General features: G+C 36.4%; 2 protein-coding genes across 3 annotated transcripts; both read right to left on the bottom strand.

The window, feature by feature from the left end:
* Positions 1-411: 411 nt before the first annotated feature.
* On the bottom strand, positions 412-9,635 carry gja3 (gap junction protein, alpha 3). Of its 2 annotated transcripts, none has more exons than XM_051926190.1 (2): positions 8,903-9,635; positions 412-1,806 (listed from the first exon to the last, which is right to left on the bottom strand). In XM_051926190.1, exon 2 carries the CDS (start codon positions 1,787-1,789, stop codon positions 524-526), a length of 1,266 nt encoding a protein of 421 aa, XP_051782150.1. In that variant the 5' UTR covers positions 1,790-1,806; positions 8,903-9,635; the 3' UTR covers positions 412-523. The 2 variants fall into 2 exon arrangements, with proteins under 2 accessions (XP_051782150.1, XP_051782151.1); XM_051926191.1 differs by having other exon boundaries at positions 9,065-9,635.
* Positions 9,636-9,813: 178 nt separating this feature from the next.
* On the bottom strand, positions 9,814-19,705 carry gjb8 (gap junction protein beta 8). The gene is made up of 2 exons (XM_028800567.2): positions 19,505-19,705; positions 9,814-13,008 (listed from the first exon to the last, which is right to left on the bottom strand). Exon 2 carries the CDS (start codon positions 12,988-12,990, stop codon positions 12,190-12,192), a length of 801 nt encoding a protein of 266 aa, XP_028656400.1. The 5' UTR covers positions 12,991-13,008; positions 19,505-19,705; the 3' UTR covers positions 9,814-12,189.
* Positions 19,706-22,878: the final 3,173 nt, after the last annotated feature.

Below are 22,878 nucleotides of genomic sequence, written 5' to 3'. Positions count from 1 at the left end.
TTTGACTGAAATTATTTTTATGTATTTGGTGTAAGCTTTGGATTTTAAATCCAATGTTGCCGGTTCAATCTTCTCCTTTCACCTGCCTGTGGTCTGATTGAAAAAAAAATGTACTATAGTTTTTTTTAAAGTGCATTGGGAAGTTACTTTAGAAAGATGCTATACAAAATAATTTCTGTTTGTAATAAAATATATTTTTACTTCATAAACTCGAACTGTCGCTTAAAAGAGGCGGGCTCGACAAAAATATCCTTTTCATAAACGTTCCTGAATTCAGCAGGCCCAAATTTCCATGAACTCACCTGTACCATTTGTCTTACGAAAATGATAACATAGTCATTGATCATTCCGTTGTAAAGACATGACCACAAGCAGCCTTTTACATACGCTACAACTCACAGATTGCCTAACCTTTTAAATTTGGTGATGTGCATCCCTGTTCCAGTAACCTGCCTTAAGGTTCCATCTTATAATGTTTTGCTCCAATACTTGACTCGTTGAAAGCGGGATTTCAAAAGATAGATTAAACAGCGAGGTCATCGGACCTGGCCTTGCTGCCACTGCCTTTACTCGCCCTGCTGAATCTCCGGACGTCGCTGAGCGCGGGAGGCTCGTGCATCTCCACAGTAGTGGTGGTCACGTGGCACTCGTCCTCCTCGCTTTTCCGGCCACTCGCACTTCCGCTGCTGGCGTCTGCCGTCGTGTCCTGGTTTTGCTCGTTGTGGACACTGCTGATGGTGGAGGCAGAAAGGGAGGCAGGCTTTCTCTCACGAGTCTGCTGCTCGGTAGCGAGATTTGCCCAGTTCTGCTCCGTGGCCAGCCTGTGGTTGTTGTTGTTAATATAGAAGGGAGGTGCTTGGTGCTGGTCCACGGAGAGCGGTGCCATCTTGAACTCTGCAGTGGGGGCCTCAGGGTAATCTTGTGGACCCCCCGCAACGACCTCAGTGTAATAAGGTGGATAGCTAAGACTGGCAGGGGCAGTTCTGGGACTTGTGGTATTGGGTTCCAGGTCAACCTTGTGGCAAGGGAGTTCCTGGTCCGGGGATAACCCGTTTGTCATTCCCTGTTTTATCTTCTTCCAGCCAAGGTGATAAATCTCTAACAAATTCAGCAAAAGTGATATGCAAGCCACCACAAGCATAAATATGATGAAGATGGTCTTTTCTGTGGGACGAGAAATAAAGCAGTCCACAATGTTGGGGCACGGCCACCGGTTACACCGGTACAGGGGTTTTAGTTCAAAACCATAAAGAAAATACTGACCTACAATAAATCCAATTTCAAATATGGTCTTAAAGATGATATTGAAGACGTAGGTACGCAAAAGCGCTCCCCTAATGCGGATTTTACCATGCTCGTCTCGGATGGGAAGCCGCTCTTTTTTACCTGTCACTGCGCCGTCGTTTTTAAAGAGGAGCTCCTTTTCCTCCAGATGTCTTTGTGACTTGCGCAGCTCCGCTTCTTTTTCCTTCTTCTTCTCCTCCATTCGCACAATATGCAGGACATGACCAAGGTAAATGAGGGTCGGCGTTGACACAAAAATGATCTGAAGCACCCAGAAGCGAATGTGGGAGATAGGGAAGGCCTTGTCGTAGCAGACGTTCTCACAACCAGGCTGCTGGATGTTGCACGTGAAGTCAGATTGCTCATCTCCCCAAACTTCCTCAGCAGCAGCCCCCAGAACCAGGATCCTGAAGATAAAGAGCACGGTCAGCCAGACTTTGCCTATCACCGTCGAGTGTTCTTGTGCATTTTCCAAAAGTCTGCCCAAAAAGCTCCAGTCACCCATTGTTTAAGATTTGTAGCCTATGGAAAAAGTACAATCTGTAATAAATATTATGGAGAAAAGACACAAAACTCAAACATTGTTGGTAAAGACAGAGAACGACTATCAAAAATGTTATCTAAAGAAGAAGCTCCTACAGCAGACTTGAAATGAAAATGTGAAGGATGGAAAAACAGGAGATGCAATTCATATATTCAAGCCAAAATACTTCCTAAACAGATCCCTTAAACAGTGAAGAGTGCTACGAGGGTCAGTTCTCAATTGCTGTTTGTGATTGATTCAATTTCTATTCAGTTTCATAATTAATAGCTAGTATACAGTATTTATGTGTTTCAGTTTAACCTTAGTAATATTAATGACTAATAATGAAACAAATGCATCAATTATTTTAGATTGTTACCAGTGTTTATTATTTACCTTCTTTGTCATGGAATGAATTGAACATTCAAAGATCCAGATAATGAAGTCACTAAAGAACTAAAATATGTTACTGTTAAATATGGCTTATGATTGTTACATTTTACTAAGCACTTTTAAAACAAACATAAAAAGGTTCTTATATAATGTAGTGTTCATCATAAATTCATTCATTCTAAGGCTTTTCAAATATGCATACAGTAAACCAATTTTGGGGCCTTATATCAGTTTGTTAAACTGTGATGCTCATTCACACTTACTTGCACTCAGGTTCACATTTGTAAATTAATTTGAAATGTGCATTTGGACTTGTTAAAAAAATCAGCTGTAGGGAGGGGAAACTGCACAGACACAGGGACAAAATGGAAACTTAACACTCAGTTTTATGGTGCTGGGAGTCAGTATTGGTAACCATTGTGCCATCATGCTGTGTTTTGATTACATTTTAGCCAACCCCCCATACAAGTGTAACTACAGTGTTTATTTATAAGTCTCTTTATGCATACAAATACAGTTTGCCTAACAGAGCATTACATATCAAGGCTACTTAATCTAATAGTTGTATGGAAAAAATTAAGCAAGACTTGCATAGATGGTCAACCCTTCATCTCACTCTAGCCGGAAGAATTAACATCGTTAAGATGAATATCCTTCCTAAACTTCTCTTTTTATTTCAAAACATTCCAATATATATCAATAAATCGTTTTTTAAACAGTTAGATTCAATAATAACCTCATTCATTTGGAACTCAAAACACCCACGTATCTGAAGAGCGACCCTACAAAGACCTCAGGCAGAAGGTGGCATGGCTTTACCTAATTTTCAGTTTTATTACTGGGCAGCAAACATACAAGCCATAAAAACCTGGACACAAATAAATGAACATACACAGGCTTGGTCCGCAATAGAAGTAAAATCCTGTAGTACTTCTTTATATTCCCTGCTCTGCTCTCTAATAAATGAAAGTTATCGCAAATATACTAATAACCCAATTGTGCTTTACTCACTCAGAATATGGAACCAAATTAGAAAGCATTTTAAGATGGAAAATCTTTTATCAGTGGCACCTCTGCAAGAGAACCACCTCTTTCAACCTTCGCAAGTATATCCAGTTTTTAATACCTGGAAAAGTTTTGGGATTAAAATGCTCAGAGATCTTTATATAGACAACATATTTACATCTTTTGAACAATTACGTTCAAAATTCAACCTCCCAGCTACACATTTCTTTTACTATCTTCAAATTAGAAATTTTGTTAAACAGAAATTGCCCGATTTCCCCCAACTTGCACCCTCCACAATGCTGGAAAAAATACTGCTCAATTCCGAGGAAACAAACACTATTTCCACAATATATAAAATCTTATTAGAGTCCCTACCTTTCAAAGATCCAAGAGGACATTGGGAAGAAGATCTCTTAATCAATATATCAGAAAAGGAGTGGAAGGTAGCAAAGCAGAGAATTCACTCGAGTTCTATATGCGCAAAGCATAGAATTATTCAACTAAAAATTATATATCGAGCCCATCTGTCTCGCTTAAAACTGTCCAAAATGTTTCCAGGGCAGGATCCAACCTGCAAACGCTGCAACCAAGCTCCTGCCTCACTGGGTCACATGTTTTGGGCCTGCACCAAACTCACATCATTTTGGACAAAAGTTTTTAAGTGCCTCTCAGACAGCCTTGGTATCACAATCCCTCCTAAACCATTAACAGCTGTGTTCGATGTTCTTCCAGATAGACTTGAATTGGAGAAGGACAAACAAACTGTGATTGCATTCACTACACTTTTGGCACACAGACTTATTTTGTTAAATTGGAAGAATCCTAATTCTCCTCTTATAAGTCAGTGGGAAACCGATGTTTTATATTATTTGAAATTGGAAAAAATCAAATTTTCAGTTAGAGGATCTGTACAAAATTTTTTCAAAACATGGCAGGATTTAATCAATATTATTTTAGAATAAGAGAAATAACTATTACCTCATCTAACTCCCTTCTCCATCTCTTATTTATATAGATATTTACTTCTCCCTTTCTTTTGTTTAATGTTGCCTTATTAAAAAGCCTTAAGCAATTTTCCTTTAGCTAAGCTCTCCTTCTCAGGGGTGGGGTTTGATTAGTCTTCAAATTTGTTGGGTTATAAATTGATCTGTTTGTATGGAATGATTACAATTAAAATTAATAAAATAAAAATATTGAATCTAATAGTTGTGGACCAGTATATACAGTAAAGGTCAAACAAACAAGTAAAACATTCATAACTGAACAAGCAGTACTAGGGTGTTGGTAACTGTGGCAGCCATTATGGATGTAATGAGAAGTCAAGCAAAATGACAACATTTATTGGCTAACTAAAAAGATTACAATATGAAAGCTTTCAAGGCAACTCAGGCCCCTTCTTCATGATTACATCTTGCCTGAAGAAGAGGCCTGATTTGCATCGCAAGCTTGCATATTGTGATCTTTTTAGTTAGCCAATAAATGTTGTCATTTTGCTTGACTTCTCATAATCGAACAAGTAAATTAGTTAAACTCATGGTGAAGACTGCTAAACAGACAAACATACAAACAACAAAATAGTGAGAATTGCGATGTGAAGTAAACATCAATTTGTGGTTAATGTAAATTGTTCAGAATATATTATGTAATCACAATTAAAATAAACTGTTATACCAACTTTTATATGAATAGAAAGCAGGTATTATGAGGGGAAAATTTGGGATCTAAAACAGTAATACACTTTACAAAAAATCAAGATACAGTGGAACCTCGGTTCACGACCATAATTTGTTCCAAAACTCTGGTCGTAAACCGATTTGGTTGTGAACCGAAGCAATTTCCCCCATAGGATTGTATGTAAATACAATTAATCCGTTCCAGACCGTACAAACTGTGTGTACAGTATTGTTAAAACAGACAACTAAATGAATAAACAAATACATATACAAATAAACAAGTAACAGACTATTGAGAATTGTAATGTGAAATAATCAATTTTTTGGTTAGTCTGATTTAAAGAGTCCAGAATACATTATGTAAATATCACAATTAATTACCACCTTTTATATAATCATATAATTGGAAGCTAAAACAGCATTAAAGAAAGATTTAAAAAGATGTGATATACTGTATGTATAATACATGATTTATGTGATATCTGTCATTATTCACACCACTTCACCTATCTATCTATCTATCTATCTATCTATCTATCTATCTATCTATCTATCTATCTACAAAGAACTGTTAGAGAAATTATGCATCAATTAAAAAAAGTTAAGTGAAGATAATCTGTGATTAAATCTTCCTTGCACATTAAGTTAGACATAACTCTACAAATGTTTATCACTTAATATAAATCACATTATAAAAACTTCATTGCGTTAAAGTCACCAGCTTTTATTGTTCTCTATTGCTATCAAGCTCTTCTGAAAAAAAAATAGTTTTGAGGGACATCTTGAAAGGGCTAAAAACTTAAAATATATTTAAATGAATGCAAGAACTGGTTAGTCTGCAATATATGGTTTCTCTCTGTACAGCTGTGCTTTAATTAGGTCGAATTTTGCATTAGAAAAAGTATGCTGATTCAGCTCCTAAGTAATTGCAAACATACATTATGGTAATTTGTAGATCTGGCATTGGATGTGCTAAAGAATGTATTCACCGAAATCTCCGTTTCCTTATTAATAGCCTTATGTAGCAATTCGCTTGTACCATTTGTGATTGACAGGGTTTTGACATCAAGACTAACTGCAATCGGAAGGAAGATTACTTAAAAGACGTGTACAGTATAACAGCATGCTACGTCTCCTGAAATCGTCTTTTTGCTTTCCTAACTTCGTTTAATTGTCCTACTGTTTATTTTTGATACGAAAATTTTATAACTTCTGAATTCACTTGTGGACACTGGCGTAAGAGTCCATATACGTATGAAAATCCCTAAAAATCAATTGGGACCATCTAAGCAGGGAAATACAAGTTTCTTAAAAAGCTTATAACTAAAAATGACCTACTGCAATCAATCACTCGTTTATTTTATATGGTAACATTAGCAGCATGCGGTATCAAAAGGCGCTTTAATACTAAGCAAGATTTGAATGCAGCTACTTTTAATCACACAATATAATAATGGGAGTATAATAAGAAAAATATAGTATTGAACTGCGCTCACACCAACAATGTGGGAAATGATTAATCTGGCATTCCACGTGTCTTTCCTAAGAGAATGCTTTTACCGTACAATCAACTTAAGACACGAATCACTGCCCGGACTGGACCATACTCAACATTAGCACATCCAAACTGCTGACCAATTCGAGTTACCAATCCATGGAGCCAAAATGGTTCTGTACCACCTGAGAATTGATCGCTAGTGCATGAAATATTTTTCAACAAAAATAAATGTATTCTAAACTCATTTGCATTCGTTTCAACAGACATGATATCTTGAAAGCTAAGTTAAAGCGTCGGTGTTATATTAATTCTTATAGTGTTAACGTAAGCCTTACAATTTTAATTGTGGAAAGAATGTTTCTGTATATATCATTTAATTGCTGATATAACACATGAAATTTTGCTGTCTGGAATTAAAGTAGTTAACTTCCGTTTAAAGCGCTCAATGTCTAACTGCACATAACTGCAAATAACCGTTAATCACAATCTTAGTATTTTTGGAGCTCAGATTCTTTATGAAGACATTTTATCGTGTCTCTGTACATTGAAACTATTTGAAAACTTGTGGTCAAACAGGAAGTGTAAACAGCAAACATATTGTAAAACAACTTTTCTGTTTTTTTTTTAGTTGTATTTATTTGGAATCTGAGTACTTATACGCCTTTGAAGTTTTAGATTCATTAAAGAACACATGTTGCATTGCTTTTCTATGTTTACGCATTGGGTTGGTCCTTTAATTTGTCACTAAAGTTTAATATACTGTACACCCCAGCCCCCAAAAAAGGCATTTAAATATTTAAACGGTTCCAGTGGTTCCACCCATAACGAATGCTTATCTCATCGGAATCAAAACTGCTGAATAAGGAAAATATTTTGCTAGATCAACTCAGCTATTGCATAGTAACCTGAAACACTTGTGAATTTCATTTTCAGTAAATAATAAAATTTGAAATGCTTTGCAAGCCCTTCAGGATTTATTTCACAGTTAAGAATTTTAAAGTACTGTAAGTTTTTAACGAAACAGTATAAATGTGCAGCACGTCATGATTATCACGTTTTCTTGTATTATTATTATTATTATTATCTATGCTGTTTTTACTATTTATTCGAAAATTATAAAATGAAGTTGAATAAGCCCGGAATCCTGAAATAGATTAAGCGGGGCCAGAGAATTATACGGAAACAGATTAGCTGTACTGTATTACTTATATGTGTATGTACTGTGTATGCATATATTTATGTATATCAATATACATCTATTTATATACGTATATGTGCTTTACACATACCCTCACCCTTTTCGTATTTGAAGTTGTATATTTATGTGTTATATTTATATATATATATTATATAAATATATATAGTGGGGACAGGAACCCATCCTGGTTAAAACACAGAAGCCATTCCAGGACACAGTTTTATCGCTAGGCGCAGATTCCTCAATAACAAGCCAAGATAACATTGGGCCAATTTAGAGTAACCTTTTAATCTTACATGTTCTCACCGTGTATGTACATACACATACACACAGTGTATATATCTATACACACATCTTGCCTGAAGAAGGGGCCTGAGTTGCCTCGAAAGCTTGCATATTGTAATCTTTTTATTTAGCCAATAAAAGGAGAAATTTTGCTTGACTATATATATATATAAAATATAAAATAACCCTATTAGTATAACTTAGTATACAGTATACATAGATAGATAGACTACTGGATCGATCTATCTATCTATCTATCTATCTATCTATCTATCTATCTATCTATCTATCTATCTATCTATCTATCTTCAGGATAACGCAGTAATTAGCTTTCGTGCATCATGGATGCAGCTTCTAGGGTTCGAATCTCACACCCAGTTGCTCTGTGTGTGGATTTTGCCGTATTCCTCCTGGTACTCCAGTTTCCCTCCCAGAAGCGCACTTCTAAATTCAGTTAACTGGTGGCTACAATCCGTGTCCTGCGATGAACTGGCGTTCCGTTTATGGCCGTTTCCGGGCCTGCATCCAGCGCTGCCGGGGTAGGCTCCGGTCCCCATGACCCAGGTTTGGATTAATATATGCACATATATCTGCATCATATCTTAATTGTTTGTGTGAAAAATAATGTATAATGTATTTGTATATATTGTATAGCCCTAATACAGTCCCATAGCATCCCCGCCATTCATTGTAGATGTAAAGCTTTTAGAGTAAATCTCTGTTTAATTCGTCTGTGTTTGGATGTGAGTGACAGGCGGGCACAATTAGGAAGGTGCCAGCTCCCTTTATGCTTGCTGGCACAATCTATTGAAACCTGTTTGTTCTTGTGCAAAAGCAATTGTTTAAACAGATGAGCTTAATGAAGTGTTACTAATACTCAACACAATGAATACAGAATTCATTTTTTAACTTATACAAGCAACACAGGATATTATGAAAACACAAACAAGTGCAAAAATAAACACTGAACAAAACAAATCAACAGAACTTAATGGGCAGCGGCTGCCAATAAAACGCAATGCACCAGCTTTTAATCATACCTCGATGTGGGGATGCCAAACAGTTAGCTATACAGTAGCACATAATATCCGGCTGCTTTCGATGCCATATTTTGAGTGCGTTGGATAGCAGACAGATTTTCCTTCCTAGGATGTCGCCCTCCCCCTTCCCCACTCCCAATCACAGCAGCTTTGCCAGCTTACCAAACTCCTCTGGTAGCAGCCCAGGCCAACTTATTCAAGAACAACCTTCTTCGCATATGAGAGTGGGGAGCAGTCTTTCCAAAAAAAAAAAAAACCTAGATGTTAGGGACGAATTGAACTTGGAGCCAGGATTCCGCAAAGCTCTGCTTCTCATTCCCAGCCATCGCTGCTATCACATTGTGTGAGTATGCATGGTTGAACCCATCAAGTCATCAGGCAGCCCGAGATCGCCACGCCCCTGGCACTATCACTGACTGCGAGTTGCGCACACTTGACCGCCGCTCTTTCACACGTTGCGGGATGGAGGCACTTTTTTATTCTTCCATTTACTTTCTTGTCTCTCACACACACGCGTTCATGAATTGCCAGCTCTTTTCAAAACTATAATTCATCGTGATCTTGTAATTCTACAAATCCAGTCATCCGTTCCCAACTAACATTTGCGTCATATGATACCATTTCAACTTGGCGATGCAATGTCTGCTGAATTCCAATGGTCTTTTTAAGTGCGCCTTTCACGCTCTTGTCAAGTGCGTTTATCTGTCACGCACACAAGTGTGCAGCGTCAACTTCATAGGAATATTCACTCCAGTAGGAGTCGCTATTGTCATTTGGAGGAAGACAAGCATATACTGCATTAAATATTAGTTAGGTAGGACTCCAATTTTGCAAAAAAAAAAAAAAAAATACATGCACACACATATAAATAAAAAAAAATTAAAACCCCATCCAGTAAGGACACACTAGTCTCTATTAATAAACATATATTTTTATTTAACTGGCAGCAACATTTATTTTGAAAACAAAATCTAGGAATCATATACTAATTAAATATTACTTATAAGAAAAACTACCTTAAATATTTCAATAAAAGATTGCATTTTAAACATACACTAAACGCAATTAATCTAAAAATGTCTTACACAGCTACTCTTTTTATGCTTACTCTCAATCCACTGTATATTTCGCGTCACAATCGCCAACAAAGCAATAATCGAAAAAAAAAATATTACTTGTAACGTATTGCATTATTTTCCTTCTTCACACACACTGCTTCCACCAAGTATGAATTAACGTTATGAAAGTTGGGGAGTGACTGCATTTTTGTTAGCGGACTCTTAGAAATACAAGTTGACATAAGAAATATCTGACAGACACAAAGTGCAAATAAGCATTATTGGTTATTTGGCAGAGGACAGCGGTCAGACTCACAGTTTTAATACAGATCGTTCTGTTTAACATTTCAAATATAAATCCCGCAGTGGTTTAAATATGAGAAGTCAAATTATATCATCAAACGTTATTAAATGCAAAATAAATCAGTAACAAAACATACCCGTTTTATATTATATCTTCATTTGTAGTGTAAAACATTTAAGTGTTTGGGCCTCTGATTATTTCTTTCAACATATTGTCAGATATGCTGCAGACAGATTCAAACAAGCCCTTAATAGTTTGTAGTGAAGATACCAAAAAAAAGTTTACACGTTTACGATTTTTAAAGGAAAAACGTCGCCCCCTGCTGGAAAAATAAAAATGTCAACTTTGTCATTATTAGAGGAACTTTGCCCAACTTTCACAATAGGCACTTAGTTAAAAAAAGAAATACTGAATAAAACAAAGTATTTTTTTTAAACTTAATGTCTCATTTTCATGAAATGTTCAACCACAAAAAAGCGAAAGTAAGACAGGAACAATTAGTGGACACTGAAAAGTAGCAAAGCATTTAAAAATATTTCTTAAAATGACAATTTTTACACACTAAAGTTTAGAAACTTGTTTCTGATTTGCACTGGATAGTTAAAATAATTTAAAAAGTCTACATTCATCAAATATGTCGATCACTATAGACCTACGGCGTCCCCAAGTCTTCATGGAAGCTTTTGACCTTGTGCATAGTATTCAGAAATATCATTCAAGGAAGTGAGGATTATATCCAAAGTTATCATTTGCCTGTAAAGTGATTAAATAACATAAAATATATCTTAAATGAAACATAAATTATCAACTTAAATATTATCTGCTGTAGGTGCAGCTTTGTAACATTAGGAACACACATTAGTCAGTAACTAATTATCTTTACGTCTTTTTCTATTTTTTGGAGTGTCAGTGCTCTGCCTTTAGTAAACCTGCTACTCCCATTAAAATAATCCTTCAATCCAGGGAATCCTATGCTGCCTTTTAATGACCCTCCCTATCTTATCATTTTTGACTCAAACCAACATCTTTAACAAAGTACAGTACCTGCCAGGGGAAGGCCTTCAGTTTAAATTAAAACAAAATGTGATTATGTGTATTGTGTTAGGTGCTCAAATGAATTTGCTCAATTTTCGAAAGGAATATATGTGTTGAAATATTGTATATTGAAATGTGTATATATACAGTGAGAATATATTTAAATATATTATAGTGCTGAGGAGTGCCCAAAAACTAAATAAGCAGCTGCTATTATGACATTTTAGTTATTGTTGTTAAAACTAAAAATTACAATTAATATGGTAAATAAGCATGTATTATTAAAATAAACAAGTTTTAAAATTGGACCATTGTGTGCCTTAAGGCCTTTTACTAAAGTTCTATATAAAGTAGGTATGACTGTACAAGTCGAGATCAGAAAAAAATGAATTAACTAAACACTTTCATTTGTGGCAGAGGTCCCCCTGGAGTGAATATCTTAAGGTTAACAAGGATTGTGCAAAAAGAATCCTCTTAAATCATTTTTTAAATTCATCTAGGCATTAAGAAAGGACACTGACAGACATAGATGTGTAATACAGTCCTCCTTCACTACATTTCACTAATATTGCACTAACTATACACCTTCAGTTTTGTTTTAAACTTGTAAACAGTGTCTTTAATGACTTTCATTATGGAATATCACTTTTTCCTAAGAAAGGTAAGTTGGAATAAATAACGGCATATGAGCTTGTAGATTTGTTTTCTAATACAAAACTTTGACTATTGATTTTTCATACAACTGTCCACTTACAAGAATACTTCTAACAATATGAAAGCCATTAAATTCTATAATTTTTTAAAAACACATTCAGGCAGTGATGCATAGTAAAATATAATTTCCAAATTGTTCTAGAAAGTACCATTTCTCTTGTGACCTAATAGCAATGCTATGCAAGCTTGTCCATGGAGCTGTCTTTGCTAGAAGAGGCCTCGGAAAGCAGCTGCTCATTCTTCTTGTTCTGCAGGTGCTCCTTCCCTTTGGGCAGATGGCTGGGGTGATAAGACCTTTGCTGTGAACGCCTGCAACAGCGTACTAGGGCTTTGACCACCAAATAGCACATTTCTGCCACATTGAGCACCATACAGAGTGCAGAGGCACTAATCATGAAAATGGTAAACACGGTTTTCTCTGTGGGTCGTGAAATGAAGCAATCCACCACATTAGGACATGGCCATGCATCACACTTTACCAGGCGGGGCATCTGGAATCCACTGTACAACAAGTAAAAAACATAAATGAAAGCCCCTTCAAATGCCAGCCTGAAAAAGAGGCTTACAGTGTAAGTCCACCATAAGGAGCCTGTAATTGGAAGCCTTTTTTTCTTGAGCATCTCTAGGTCCTCATCAGCCTTATCTCCCATAGTCTTAATGATGTCCTTCTTCTGTTCCTTTTTGCTGTGGGCCACATGCATAGCTACTAGGAGAGCCGGAGTAGACACAAAGATAAGCTGGAGGCACCACAGACGAATATGAGAGATGGGAAAGTAATGATCATAGCAGACATTCTTGCACCCTGGTTGTAAAGTGTTGCACGTGAAGTCCGACTGCTCATCCCCCCAAACACTTTCAGCTGCTACCACCAGGATCATGATACGAAAAATAAAGAGGACAGAGAGCCATATCTTTCCCAAGCTGGTTGAGTGTTTGTTTACACCCCCAAGTAGAGAGTACAGTTGTCCCCAACTCATCTTTTCTGATCAGTGGATCTGTATGAACAAAAAATGATAAGCCATTAGTCATTCTACTGTATATCTACACATTGCAAAAAAATGATGCATCTGTTTATCATGTTACTCCTTGTATATAAAAAAATGCTCTAAGCAGTACATGCACACTCTAGACCAACAAACAACATGTGACTCAGTACACATTTACTACTTTCATTAGAGACACAAATGTCTAGCAGTTTTAATTTTGTTTTTGGATAGTGTCCCAAAAATTTCTCTTACCAGTTAAATTAACATTCTTTAGCAAATATGCATTAATAATATTTGTTAACAAATACAGAGCAGCTAAAGAAAACCAAAAAAGACTGGATGTAATTTTCCAGAAAGATGGGGAGGTTCTCAATGATTTTCCTATCATTTGGAGATCTGTTGCACTGAAGCAAATGCAAAATGAAAAAGTAAGTCAATATGCTTTTCTATTATGGGGTCCAACAGGTCACAGTTCCCTTTACTGTATATCCAAGACACACAATGGGGGAGCATTAATAGTTATTGTCCACTACCTCTACCATAACCAAATGGCTCCCTTGCTTCCTAATGAATATTTAACACTGATGGGAAACACAATTAAGATCATTGTTACATTTTTGCCATCAACCAGTTTCAGCCTTAACAGTAAGACAAGACGTCCGCAATCGAACCATTGATGCTTTATGTACCATATTTAAATAGTCACTCAGTGGCACAGCGACAGGAAAGGGAAAACAGGCAATTACCTGGAGCCCCAAACTGAGAGGGGGCCAGCGATTGTGTCCACTTATATAGATATTTATTGCAATGAGAACGCTGTGGGAGCCCCCCTTGAAGCACAGCATAGACACCTCAATTTCTGTTGCAAGACTGTTTGTGCTGAATGCTACATTTTTAGTAACATTAAATATAATCAGTGCCGTTTTCATACATCAAAAAAGAGTGTACATGTCTTAAAGCAAAAATTGTGTTAACCTGGTTTGCTTAGGCAATTCGGCAATTTTTGATTAAGCTTCAGGCAATCTCTTCAGACTCCCCTGTAATCAGTGAATGGCCACAATCAGAAACATCAATTCAACCACAGGATGAGTGGGTAACAGTGAGATGGGGGTCTAAGAAGGCTTAGCAGTGCTGACTCTTTCAATCTCTGTTGCCTCTGGTGAGAGTTTTTCATCTTTAAAGCTGATTAAATTTTACTTGAGATCTACCATGTGCCAGGAGATCCTTTCAGCCCTAGCTCTAATTTCAATAGAGCCCAATGTCTAAAGTCCTTTGGATTCAGAAGACATAGCACCCTCATTTGCTGCACCCAAAACAAACCCACAAACAACAATTTTGAAAGTTAACAGTAATACCTTTGTGAGCATTTTTAAAAAAATATATTATGTGCACTTATCTTTACTTTTTAATATTACAGTGTGCAATTTATACTTATCATTTTTACCATGTATACGTTACATTTATTTGTATTTTGCGTTTACTTTTTCACTAATTTAAATTTACTTTATTCTGTTATTATTGTTCGGGGTGACATGGTGGTGCTGCTGCCTCGCAGTAAGGAAACCAGGGTTTACCTGCATGGAGCTTGTATGTTCTCCCCATTTCTGTATAGTTTCCTCTGGTGCACCAGTTTCCTCCAGTTGTCCTAAGGCATGCAGGTTAGGTGAATTGCCGATGCTAAATTGCTTCTAGTTTGTTTTTGGTGTGTTTGTAGTTGCCCTGCAATGGACTGATGCTTTGTCCAGGGTTTGTTTGTGCTAACTGAGAGGCTCCAGCAACCCTGGTCTGGATTAAGCAGTTTAGAAAATGATATTATTATTGTTTTTCTATATTCTATATAAATGTATTTATTGTAGTGTTTTAGATAGATAGATAGATAGATAGATAGATAGATAGATAGATAGATAGATAGATAGATAGATAGATAGATAGATAGATAGATAGATAGATAGATAGATTAGAAATATATTTGTCCCCAGGGAATGGGGGTTTTATTTATATGGTCCGTTTTACAAAATTAAAATACTATATTTTATTTATGTTTATTAAATTCTCTGTGTTGATCGTATTCATTTACACTTTGTGCTAAAATAATGTAATAAATTTTACCATGTTGAGACTTGGGGGAGAGTGAAATTGAGGACCCCATGGAGTTTTTTTTTTTGCCCTTGGAGTGCCTAGAATTTCCTCTGCCTTCACTATACTTTTTTGGGTTGGTTTAGTTCTCTGCAATATATACTTATTATGCAAAATGATGTTACAAGAAACGTGAACCACAGGTAAAGTCTGGGTTGATGACAGCACTAAATATAATATGAAAACATCAATCAGTAGCAAGAAAGTGGATAGATGAACAGCAGCAGTGTGAGAGAGAGTTAGAAAACTGCAATTAGAAAACAAATAGCGCAAAAAAAAAAAAACAATCAGGAGTTTTTCCAGACTTGCACCCAAAGCTGCTAGGATATGTTTTAGCAGCCTGACAATCCTAAATTGAAATAAATGAATCTGCAAAATAATAAATATCCATCTTGATATTCACTCATGGCAAAAATCAAAGGCAGCAGATTGTGACAAAGTGAAAATGTATCTGAATCCAAAAATCAATATTTAAGGTGCAATTTCTGAAGGGCATTAAGCTGGAAATTCATTCCATTCTATATCAGTGTTTTTAATATGAAAAAATAAAATTATGTTTTTGAGTGGTGCTTTCAGGAAACTGAACACAATAAACTGGGGTTGCCTCATTGAAGTTATCTATGTGCCTTGTTTGTCTTAATTTCAGCAGAAAAGCGAGTACTGAAATATATAATTTGCCCAGCTTCAGGCAAAATTGACATTAAAATGAATAATGTGTAAGATAACTTTTGCTGCAGTACATTTGAACGAGCGTACAACATACTTACCAATGGCAAATTCTAAAGGTTGGCGCTAAAGTATAGTTTACTATCACTGTATACATACTATTGAAGTCTGACTTACTCTTTCACCTCTTTTTAAATGCAGTATTCCAAGGCCATTGCGAATCTATACGTTCCAGATTTACTGCTACCGTGAGTATTACTTTACTGTCTGATTTTGGGCTTAACAGATGGCTCCTTACATACGTATTTTTTCCCAATTGTAGCTTTTTGTCGACTGTCTTTTCCAGCTCAGGTCATTCTACAACATAACACTGCACTACCGGGATGCCTGCGATTCAGGGGCTGGGTGCCCTCGGGTAAATTCGAATTTGAGTACGGGTATGAACGAGTTTTTTTTTTTAGCACTGGACGATGTTCTCGCTCACCGCTTGATGCTGTTTTGCACCAGGCGATGACTGGACAGGGTTCGATCACTTTGCAGTATTAGATTATGCAGATTCGTTAACATTAATGCCCGAAAAAGATTAGAATTTTATATTGGCATCTTCAAAAATGTGTGTGTAGACGCTAGATGGCGCCACATGACGCAGATAAATTGATTTGCTTATTCCATGTCGCAGACAGTGTAATGCTTTCTGCGTTAACACCTGTCCTGTGCAGTCTGCTTTGTCCTGAACAGGGTCATGGGGGTGTTGGAGCCAGTCCTAGATATCATAGGGCGCAAGGCAAGAACAAGCTCTAGACAGGGCGCTAGTCCATTGCAGGGATGTCCTGTGCATAGCTTTTTTATTCATAGTTCAATAATTGGAAGGCAATACACATTCGTATAAACCCTACGTTCTTAATCCTGTAGGCTAGAATTATGCAAATTAAAAAAGTCAATTGTACATAAAAATATCGGCCCCGGCAGCTGACTGCGTTTTCGACCCTCGGTGTTAGACATAACATTCCCATAATCGATTTATCCAATTGAGGGTTAGATTAATTGACGACTGTAAAATGGGTGGTTGTGTGATTTCATGTGTCCCTTTAATGGACTGGCTCCTCATCCTCGATAGACTGCTGTCTTGCGCTTAATACTGCCAGGATGAACCCCGACTCTGTGACTCCAAAATGAACGGGGCAAGTTCACATAATGCAGGTATGATGTATACTACTCGTTAGTGAGAGATGCAACGATCGCACAAAAGTCCTGCGAGTTTTTATGCGCATCACTACCTACAAAATGTATAGATATGAACTTGATCCTAAAGGACTGCAGTTTAAATGTGGGCACCACACTCAAATCCACGCGGTTTAGAGTTTAATAAATCCCGAAATTGAAATACACATCCACATAAACGACTTTTAAAGACACGAATCCGGTTACAGGCAAAATGTGATTAAAAGACGAATCACGTGAGGAAGAAACGAAGTGGACAATAAAGTGACTCTACGTTAGATAGACTATAGTATTTCAGAAGGAAACCGACTTACAGCAAGCAGGCAACATTGTTCACTTAAAAAGACAAAAACACAAAAAATTATACACAGTATAATTAGAACACACTCCCGGAATGTCAGAATTCTAACAGTGGTCTGTAAAAAAGAAAGCATCAATACTCCATGTATTCACACAGTACTGATAGCACTGGGGGTAAAGATGACATCTATTCCATTTAAGTGTTGGGACTCTAAATAAGAAACTTCATGACAAGAACCGAAACTTGGAAAAAGAGGGTGCTTGCCGTTTGAAAAAATCGGTCTTTCTACCTGCTTGTGAGATGCTGCAGAGCATTTTATTTTACTACGATTCACAAACCAGCATATAAAATATACCATAACAAAGGTTCCAACAAAAGATGTATGGGAGAGTAATCCCCTACAAAAATATAGTGAAATACAAAAACAGTTTCGATAAAAAACTTGTAAAAACAGTGACATTATAGTTACAAATAATTCCATTTCCTAAGAAAATACAGCCCTTTCTGACGTTTTCCGTTTTACTTCACGTAAAAATTTTTAAGTTCAATTTGTATTTAAAGTTCGAACACTTAGTTAAATTACTTCATGGACCATTCATTAATAAAAGACATGTATGAACCGGTTCCGATCAATTTTAAAATACAGACAACGCTTAGTAACGTCAAATATGAAATATCAATGTGTATCTGACAAAAATTGTATTGCATACAATATTTTAAAGCCGTTATTTAAATTCCGAAAACTTGTAATTTAATTGGAGAAAGCGTATTCTTGTAAAATTGTTGAGATTATTTTGAGATTACCTTGTAAATAACGTGACGGTAGATACAGTATTGCCCAATCTATGATCGTTGATATATACAAGTTGCTGTTATTTGAGGCTCTGAATTGACTATATATGAAACCAGGTTTACCGGATTGTAAACGACACAAGCCGCGCTGATAACCGTACAGTATGCTCATTGCCTTTTGACACCCTTTTATTGATAACAACAATGGCCTTCATAAACTAATGGCAGCTCTCCCAGAATAACGGGCTACCGGTAAAGTCCGTGCCTTATCTTGCAGACAGGTATGCTTACATTTTATAATGTTAATTTGTTTAAAATGCAGAAAATCACGTGGCAGAACACACGCAAACTGCCCCAATCCGACTGTAGTCGGAAGTGTTTAAATTGCGGCGCCTCCTGTCCATTTATCTTGTGGAAACCTACCAAGATGCCTCTGCGTGCAATCCTCACGGGAGAGACAGTGCAAATTTAAAATATAAATGAACCTACTAGGTGGAATGGTGAAAATGATTTTAAGCAGAAACTAAAATGTAATGCAAATTCTTTTAATTCTAGCAACATTACACTTTCAAACTCCCCTTTGTCCAATTAATCATCGCAAGGTCTGGAGTCTATCTCAGCAGCGCTGGGCACAAAGTTAGAAATAAGAGTTGACATTGCACCAGCCCATTGTAAGTCCCGCACAAACATACTGGGAATGTTTGGATTTGCTGGGTCACCTAAGCATTCCTTTGGAATGATGGTGGAAAACCCACGCAGACACTGGGATAACCTTCCACAAGACTGAGCGCGGGATCCAGAAGACGCACCACCGACTTAAACACGTTTTAAACTAGGTAGGCAAAGAACCACATCGAGTCACAAGAAAAAAAAATCTAGCAGTAGATGAGAGACATGCCTTCCATTTCATTGGGAAGCCTAAATCGGTTAGCTGGCAGTGTGTTTTTGTTATGGGCCCTTGCCCAGTCCATTGTTGTGACCTGCTTCATACAGAGACGTATGTTTTGTTATTATTTTGTTTACAGGAAGGTGTCATTTTTATAATGCTATAACGTTGTACATGCAATGTGAAGTAAAAAATACTAATAAGCTTTGTGACTCTTCTGTGCTTAAACAATGACATCCATTACGAGAGCCCGCTTAGGATATTTTATAGTTTTAGGACTACAGTATGCCTATCGACCGCAGGACAACGATTTTCTGATTGCCACAAAAAAAGAAGAGAAATCAAAAGCGCATTCCTTATTGCAGGACAATGTAAATATATGAACGACGCTTTCAATTACTGAATCTGATTCTGAAGCAGTGTACCCCGAATAGTTTGGAGATACGACCTTTGAAACGAATGCCCGGTTTCTTTTTGAGCCTGTGGTCCCCAACCCCCCTTACCTTAAATTTAACTCTGTCTTTTAGGAGGCGTTCAGTAAAGTGATCTTCCCATTCCTCGATCACACGCTCCGCTCTCAGAGTCCGTCCATATTATCCAAGACGTAGTTTACAAGAAAGTCGGACTTTATACTTTACGAGTACAAAGTTTTCAACTTCAAGAAAGTTTGCGACTCTTTGATTCGGACTTGCACCTGCCCTTTAGTCCCTGTACCTGCTGTGACGCATTTGAAGGGCGGAGCCAAGATCATGACGAAATGATGAATCAACAAAATCGGCGGGGCGGGAGGTTGGTGCAGCTCTAATGGGATTACAGTACTAGGTCTTCAAGTGCTTTTCGCATTAATCTGTTGATGAAGACAGACTTTACTGAGTAGAATACGCATCAGTGCAGTGCTGACTACAGAAAGCTTCGCCACGTGCACGACAACTTAACATTCCATTCAGTGAAGTTAGTCAATTAAAATGCAACTGAAAATGACAAGAAAAGCTGAACGCTTCAGTGCAGTTTGTTCAGATTCAGCTTGACTAGTACATGTTACTAACGAAGGGGTAGAGTGCGCTTGACAGCCTGGCTATAAAGGGACGTTAATTTATATATATGGCAATTATTATATAAACATTCGACTTGTTAATGAAACATTTTACACAGTTCATATGGAATATTTATGCAGAGATCAGAACTCGTTATGGTTTTAAAGAAAGTAGTAGTTTACGATTTTTTATACTTCTATTTCTTTTTTCCTTTTGCAATGGGAAATAATTTCTTTCTACTCATCCATCATCATCATTATTATTAATATTATTATTATCAAAAGATCAATATAGCATACGTATATTAGAATATGTGCAGGGAAACGCAAAGTGATTAGGCAACAGAGAACAAAATTCGAGGTTATAGGGCACAAAAAGTTGTATCGCAGTAAGATAAATTAGTAAAATGCTAAAACAACAGTTAGATGATATTTAAAGGCTTACGGCATACATACTTTAGTTGTCCAGAGAACAGAGTATAATTAAAATGCACAAATGCAACTTTAAAATGAATTATAGTAAACTATAGTTAATATTATGGAATATCTGTATTTTATTAGAGAGTAACTTTTAATCAGTGATAATTAAAATAAGGTTAATGTTGATAGAGTGATAGTTAATAAAAAGACAAGAATAGTAATTATTCAGTATTTATTAAACTAAACAAAACTAATCTGGATGTAATTCAGATTGCAAAACAGTGTATTTGTTCTTTCATGTATGAACTTGTCCCTGTTTTTATAATTCTTGAAGTTAAAATTCTTACATAATATTTCAGTGAACGTTCAAATGGGCAGTTTATTAGGAATATCACTGAAGGTACTCGGCGCGGCACCTAACGTTTAATATTTTACTAAGCACGTTGTCTTCAGGACCACAATAAAAGTAAGAATTATTTCATGCTCAAAAATGAAGCTTATCTTATCGACAGTTTCGGGAATCTGACTGTATTAGAATCACCGAAAATCTTTTGCAATGTTTGGATTGCATGATATTTTACATTTAGCATTGCAAAACTTCTTGTGATGGGGCATTTTGTTTCAAAACATTATATTTGTACCAGAAACAAACAAACAAATAAATAAATAAATAGGTTATACATAGGATATCAGGCCGCTGTTTCTCCGCATTGAAACACCTGCCGCGGTTTCAGGTCCATATTTGAAGTGTTCGAACATACCAATCAAGTTAAAAGAGAATATCCACGAGTCACTTATAGTTTATTTATAATATTTTATTTCCCATATTTACATTTTAGTATCATTAAAATTTATTTATTTATTTATTCACAGCCTTTTGGCGGATTTCGAATTGTTGCCGCCGCGTGTCTCCGTTTTACGGTTACTAAACTGCTTCCGTACTTAACAGGTCGAACTAAGGGAAGTGCCATTTGTCTAACGAGTTGCCGCTAATGTTTATGACAATGGGGCAACAGCGCAGTGTATCGTTAATACTAATCGAAATTTTCTGTGCCTGTCTTAATTTTTGAACCCTGCGATGGACTGATGTCCAGTCCAGGGTAGTTTCATGCCTTGCTCACGAAAACTTATAATTGATAAAGCGGATTTGACAATTATAGTAGTTAAACCAAAGCTCTTCGTTACTTTTTCTTGTTTATCTGACTTAGCTTTTATAATGGCTGTAAAGGATATGGAATTTATTTATTTATTTATTTTTAGTTCATAATGTTGAGTCAATGTTTTTGTGAAGGTTTGTTTGTGCTTTCATCATATGCATGCAGAACCCGGATTAAACGGATCTGAGAGTGTTACATTATGTTTCCACAGTTCCTTGGGTTCTGCCATATTTTAGGTGTAAACATTTTCTGGGAATCAAGCCCTATGCCCTATCAGGAGAACTGACTGGTTAACCGCAAAAAAAAAATCGCCAGAATTGAGTACTGTGACATGATTTTTTTCAATGTTGTCATCCATTTTATTGGACATTTTAATGAAGAAGGACTATAAAGTAAGCTAGCCATTCAAAATGCCAAGGGGGGGACATTCCCTTTATTCCTAGTGGATTTAGTTGTCTATAAGAAGACACTGAACCTTCAGTTTAGACGACTAAGAACAAGAACACTGGGAAGCCCTGGTAAAAACACGTGACCTGGTCTCAAAATGACCAGTTAATTAAAGTGTTGTACACTAACGCTGTTGATTGTGTAATCACTCTGACCCTGCACTAAGTTGAATTGATGTTGTGTGCATTGAAGAAACAAATATGTTTCTAGGTTGAATAGATTTTAAATTGATGGTGCAATTTAAAATGAGTAATCGGAATCAACATAATACCAAATACATTCCTTAAATAAAACTGTTATTATTTGAAATCATAACCAATATGCAGTAGTTATTCCTTGAATGTGAATATCCTTCGTATATCATACCATACTATACAATAATCCATGCCTGTTTAATCCTGAACAGGGTCATGGGGGGCTGAAGCCAATCCCAGCAAGCATTAGATGCAAGGCAGGAACAAGACCCTGGACAGCGCACCAGTCCAATGAAGGTTATTATTCAGATATTATTGTTAAAAAGCAGCATTTTGTCATCTTTTATTAAAATGTCATTGTACAATATAATTTTAAAACAATGAGACTATTGTCTTGGTTAAAATGTACTTGTCCACAGTTCTTATGTATAAAGTGGGATGGCAGCGTATGATAAGGCATACATATAGTCGAATAATAAGCATATTTACAATTGCTACAAAATGCCTGACGATATTGTAATGCACTTCAATGCAGTTCTGTACATCATTTAACATTCAAATAAAAAGTGACATCACCTTCCTCAGTCACTTGATAATAGTTCACTGAAAGAAAATGGTTGAAAAGA

This window comes from Erpetoichthys calabaricus, chromosome 4 (assembly GCF_900747795.2).
Source record: "Erpetoichthys calabaricus chromosome 4, fErpCal1.3, whole genome shotgun sequence".
In the NCBI taxonomy this organism is placed as follows: Eukaryota; Metazoa; Chordata; class Cladistia; order Polypteriformes; family Polypteridae; genus Erpetoichthys; species Erpetoichthys calabaricus.
This window is presented reverse-complemented; position numbering and strand designations above follow the sequence as displayed.